The sequence below is a fragment of the Myotis brandtii genome, unplaced genomic scaffold (genome assembly GCF_000412655.1).
Source record: "Myotis brandtii unplaced genomic scaffold, ASM41265v1 scaffold581, whole genome shotgun sequence".
NCBI lineage: Eukaryota > Metazoa > Chordata > Mammalia > Chiroptera > Vespertilionidae > Myotis > Myotis brandtii.
In genome coordinates, this window is record NW_005370182.1 from 82,542 (window position 1) to 88,541 (window position 6,000).

At 40.9% G+C, this 6,000-nt stretch overlaps 1 protein-coding gene across 1 annotated transcript in view; it reads right to left on the bottom strand.

Moving 5' to 3' along the window:
* The window catches only part of NEMP1 (nuclear envelope integral membrane protein 1), a 29,712-nt gene that overhangs the window by 10,081 nt on the left and 13,631 nt on the right, over nt 1-6,000 (bottom strand). Inside the window, exons 2-4 of the mRNA XM_014550088.1 lie at nt 4,454-4,572; nt 2,871-3,090; nt 34-106 (exon numbers count right to left, since the gene is read on the bottom strand). Coding sequence (XP_014405574.1) covers nt 34-106; nt 2,871-3,090; nt 4,454-4,572 — 412 coding nt within the window. The remainder of the gene's footprint in view (nt 1-33; nt 107-2,870; nt 3,091-4,453; nt 4,573-6,000) is intronic.

Below are 6,000 nucleotides of genomic sequence, written 5' to 3' on the forward strand. Positions count from 1 at the left end.
CTCATCATTCTACACTCTAGCCTTGGAACTTACCTGCTCAACAAGTCTCCACAAAAAAATAACATAAGTCCAAGAAGGAAAACGAGAAAGAGTTTGGGGTCAAATCCTGAAATAAACAGAGACTTCTGTTTAATAGGAGAAACAAACAGTTTAAGGCATTATAGTAGTCCCTCCTCATCTGCTGGGGGATACGTTCCAAGACCCCCAATGGAATCCTGAAACCATGGATGGTACTGAAGCATATATGTAATGTACTGTATTTACTTATACAAAAACAGCTATGATAAAGTTTAATTTATAAAATAGGCAAAGTAAGAGATTAACAACAACTAACAATTAGATTATAACAATATACTGTAATAAAAGTTATGTGAATGTGGCCATTCATTTCAGGGTTCCCTGCTTGAAGTCTTAGTATAGGTCCAATGTTTTCTGGTGCAACACACAGCCATCAATTGGAACACGTTTTCTGTCCAGGTCTTCCACCCATAAATTTAATGCCTTTTTCATCTTAACTAAGCACTTATCATGCACTGTGGCTGTAACTTTTGCAGTTTGACTTGTGACAGCAAAACTAGCATGGATTTCTTTTCCTTCTTCACAATTTCATGGATAAAAGATTCATTCTTACCGTTTATCTTAGCAACCTCAGCATACGACATTCTTTTTCTTTCCTTATTAAGTCAATAACTTTCACCTTTTCACTTAAAGGAAGCACTTCACAGCTTCTCTTTGGTATATCCAAATTACTAGCATCACTACTCTTGTGCTTTGGGGCCATTATTAAATAAACTAAGGGTTACTTGAACACAACCATTGCAATATGGGGACAGTCAATCGTGACAATCAATCTGATAACCCAGATGGCTACTAAGTGGCCAACAGGAGGGTAGGGTATACAGCGTGGGTACATTGGACAAAGGGACAATTCATATCCAGATGGGATAGTACAAGATTTTATCCCGCTACCCAGAACAGCACACAATTTAGGTAACTGAAACCACAGAAAGTGAAACCATGGATAAGAGGGAGTTATTGGGTAGAATAAAAGGCAACGCTGGCATTATTGGTCAGCTAATAAAATAAATACAAAGAGTCCACCTAAATAGCATTATAAATTCCACACAAAGCTGGGACACCCTTCCAAAGAGAAAGGGTAATTAGGTCCCTGTCTAACCTGTACTTTCCTGAAGATCTTATTTTTATTTTGGCTACCTACACCAAGGCTGAAAGAAACCAAGCGTTGCTTTGGATAGAGCCAGGCATAGTGGCATCAGCACTTCATGCAATTGCCCACAAGAGGTCTCCACCACTCTGGTTTTCAAGCCTTAAGTCACTCAGGCTGGGACTTAACAGATTTGCCTAGCCCTAGAACTTTGGATAAGGGCCTTCTGTTGCTCTCTAACTGGCTGTTCTTCTGGCCCAACACCACCATTTACTTCCCTTCGCTATACAACAATTGTGTTGGAAAAACCTACACTCAAACACAGTTCACTCAGGACCAGGGGGCCCAAGCAGAGGCCCCTTAGGGGCATACAAGACTCTCCCACACCTTCACATTCAAGACCTGAGTTTAGGGGAGGTCCACAAACAGAATAGGACAAAAAAAGATCAGTAAATGTAAAAGAAATACAAAAACCAATCAACCAACCAAGCAAGAACAACAACAAAAAACACAACAGGCCAATCCAAAGAACTGTGAAACCCTGCGGCAATTAGAAGGCACAAACTATTTTGTAGCAAAACCCAAGAACCTTTCCACTACTCACAACAATCCGGGACCCTGGGTGGTAACCAGGGAGAGACCAAAAGTCACAGAGAATTCAACAGGATAATGATCCACCTGCTCTGTGAAACTTTCTCAGACATTCAGGGAAGGGAGGGCTTCTCCCAGTTCCACTGAGTAAGCCTTAAATTGCAGTGATCTTCATATTTACCATTCCACAAATACTTTTTACTTATGAAGTACTAATATTCAGTTCTGAAGAAAGGCAGAACTGAAATCAATATATATATTGATTTCAGAGAGGAAGGGAGAGGGGGAGAGAGAGAGAAACATCAATGATGAGACAGAATCCTTAATCGGCTGCCCTCCTGCACACACCCTACTGGGGATCGAACCTGCAACCTGGGCATGTGCCCTTGACTGGAATCGAACCCGGGACTCTTTAGTCCACAGGCCGATGCTCTATCCCAGTGATGACAAACCTATGACACGAGTGTCAGAGATGACACGCGAACTTATTTTTTTGGTTGATTTTTCTTTATTAAATGGCATTTAAATATATAAAATAAATATCAAAAATATAAATCTTTGTTTTACAATGGTTGCGAATATCAAAAAATTTCTATATGTGACACGGCACCAGAGTTAAGTTAGGGTTTTTCAAAATGCTGACAAGCTGAGCTCAAAAGGTTCGCCATCACTGCTCTATCCACACAGCCAAACTGGCTAGGGATCTTCAGTTTTTATTATTTAACCGTTCATGTCTTCAAATGTAGACCTGTACATTTTGGGACATCTACCTTTGTCTAGAAGTGCCCAGAAGGCAGAAATACATCTTTTATACTCTGAAATATACTAGGAATATCAGGTCAGAGCCATTGGAAGAATTAAGAATGTGCATCTTCACAATTCTAGGTAAGGAGTTACTTACAATGATCTAATGTGAAGTCTCAATTCTAGGCCTAAAGGGCTTTATGTGGGGTGGAGTTTCTCTAAACTGTTTGGAGCAGTAGTGAACTCAGGTTATAATCAGAACCAAAATGGAATTATCTTGGGCTGACTTCTCTTTCTCACTAATTATACCCTCCAAAGTTCAGTCCCTTCTCACTATAGAATTCATCATAAAAACACAGGTAAGACTTACTTCGGGTCACAGTGACACTGTACTTGGTGTCTTCCTCTATAATCTCAACTTTGAGGCAGGTTTTTGTGCTGTACAGTCCCACATTAACATAGGTGTCATTCAATTTCTCTTTTAAAAAGGAGGAAAAAAAGTTCCAGATACTAAACTGCTCTAGCTCCTTCAGTTTCTCCTCATTCTCCACCTGGGTGACTCGTACCAGTTTGGAACTATTTACCCGAATCTGTAACACAAAATAGGAATGAATTTTTCACAAATAAAAATTTTAAATTAACACAAAACTTTAGAGTAAATATCTAAATCAGAAATGGCACTAGTTTTCCACAAGGCTTATGAGAAATATAGAGATGCAGTGGCTAAAACGTAATTGGACAAATATCATTGCACATGGTATAGAGAGGCAGCTGTTAGAATGTCTTGTTGTTAACATGATCTGAATCTACTATTAGGCCTGAACATAGGGAGAAAAAAGACTTCCACAATACAGCTATTTATAAGAGATCATACAAAGCCAGGGTCTAGAATATTAAGAAAATTGCCAAGCATAAACAGCCCCAAAAAGGTTTCCCATAATGACAGGCTGAGAAATTCAACCCTTTGTCACAAATCACTGATTATGGGTACATGTTGGTTATAATTTGCCCCAGATGGAATATGATTTTTATATCAGACAATAAAAAAAAGAGAATTAAAAAAAGAAACCCACAAGCCCATCCTGATGTTTCTGATGTGAACAACAAATGCCCTTATTAGTAACTATGCTTATGAGAGTAGCACCATTTTCAAAAGGACTCATTTTGTTCAATCACTATTACAGCCAGACACTCTTGCCTTGCCAGGTGGTTTAATGGCGTTATGAAATAAATGAGACCAAAGTCATTCATTCTATCAAGGGGAAACTTCAGTTCAGGAGGCTTATGAAACATCCTGTGTAGAATAAAAATAAGAGCAGCAAGGCAAAAGAGTTTATTTACATCCTGACAAACACAAGACAGTTTCCAGACCAAAGAAGGCAGAGGCCTTTAAAGAAAAAAGATGTGTAGGGTGTGTGTGTGTGTGTGTGTAAAAAGAAAAGGGCGAGAGAAGAAAGAAGTTTCTTTGGGAAAAGGAGGAAGTTTACCTCAGGGTCAAGTATTATAAGCTACTTAAATGAGCAGAGAGAGGAACATAAATAGGAAAAAATGCTTATTGATGAAAACACAATTCAGGATAATCTCAACCCTGTCAAGGTTGTTAATAATACTTTATAAAAACTTGTGTGTGTTCCTAGTTGGTTTGGCTCAGTGGATAGAGCCTCAACCTGTGGACTGAAGGGTCCTCAGTTGGATTCCAGTCAAGGGCACATGCCCGGATTTCGGGCTTGATCCTCAGAAGGGGGTGTGCAGGAGGCAGCTGATCAATGATTCTCTCTCGTCATTGATATTTCTATCTCTCTCTCCCTCTCCCTTCCTCTCTGAAATCAATAAAAATATATTTTAAAAAATTAAATAAAAATTGTGTGCTACAGATAAAGAGTGTCAAAGAACTCACTAATACAGACAAACATTCACAAAAGCTGCCCCTGCCAGGGGCCTCCAAATTATTACCTGTATCCGTGTCCATATATCATGCCACTTTGGGATAAGCACATTTTCATAACAGAACTGTTGCCTGGCAGTCATAGTATAAACTCGAGATTCCTGAAGCATGACCACATTAATTTCAACTTCATGCAAAGAAAGAAAATAAGAATTAAATGTAACAGAACAAGTTAATAACTATTAACTAATTTCATAAAGATTTAAACTGATCACTTTCTTAAAGTTGAGGTTAAAATGTCAGTGATTGAGAAACAAGATAACTGAAATAAGAGAAGAAATAAGATAGTCTTATTTCTGTCTAATTTTATTTAGATATTACTAATAGTCATTAACCCAGAATAAGTAATAAGGAAAGCTACTATTTAGTGTTAAGACAGTATGCAATCTCATTTAACCCTCCAGTAAAGGGCACGTGCCTGGGTTGCGGGCTCAACCCCCAGGAGGCATCCAATCAATGATTCTTTCTCATCATGGATGTTTCTATCTCTCTCTCCCTCTCTGAAACCAATAAAAATATATATATATATTTTAAAAATCAATGGGGGTGGGGGGGGAGGATATCCTCGGATGAGGGTTAACAACAAAAAAAAAAATGAATTTGCCCAAAGTCAAATTAGCTTAATTGAGATTCACACCCAGGTCCTGTATCCGTTAAAAAGGCAAAGCCAAAGTAACCTCATCTCGTGTTTTTTCTCTATCCCTTTCTCAGGTAGAATGAACAGAATTGGCAATGATTATCTATAATAATAAAAGCATAATATGCTAATTAGACTGGACAGCTGAACGACCTTCTGGAAGTCCTTCTGGACGAAGCCGCAGTGCTGGGGGCCAAGGCAGAGGCAGTTAGGTGAGATGAGGCAGGCAGGCAAGCAGTTAGGGTGATCAGGGAAGCAGGCAGAGTGGTTAGGGGTGATCAGGCAGGCAGGCAGAGGCCAGCAGTTAGGAGCCAGAAGTCCCGGATTGCAAGAAGGGCATTTCCTGAGGAGTCCCAGATTGCGAGAAGGTGCAGGCTGGGCTGAAGGATCCCCTCTCCGTGCATTAATCTCATGCACCGGGCCTCTAGTATATGTGTATATATATATATATATACTAGAGGCCCGGTGCACGGATTCATGTACTGGTGGGGTTCCTCAGCCTGGCCTGCACCCTCTTGCAATCCGGGACCCCTCAGGGGATGTTGGACTGCCAGTTTGGCCTGGCCTGTGGGGACCAGGCCAAAACCAGCAGTCTGACATCCCTTGAGGGATGTAGTAGTGCATTAAGTGGCATGTTGGGCACTGCACCAATCCCGTTCATCCCAGCCCTGCTGCACCAGGCGGCTCAGTAGCACTGCCATGGAGGCCAGAGGCAGGGCCAGCCATGAGCCCTGAGTCTGGCACCCATCAGCTGAGCAGCGCTCCTGCTGTGGGAATGCACTGACCACCAGGGGGCAGGTCCTGCGTTGAGCATCTGCCCCCTGGTGGTCAGTGCACATCATAGCAACCGGTTACTTAGGGTTTTATATATATACTAGAGGCCCGGGGCACAAAAATTTGTGCACTGGCGGGGGGGGG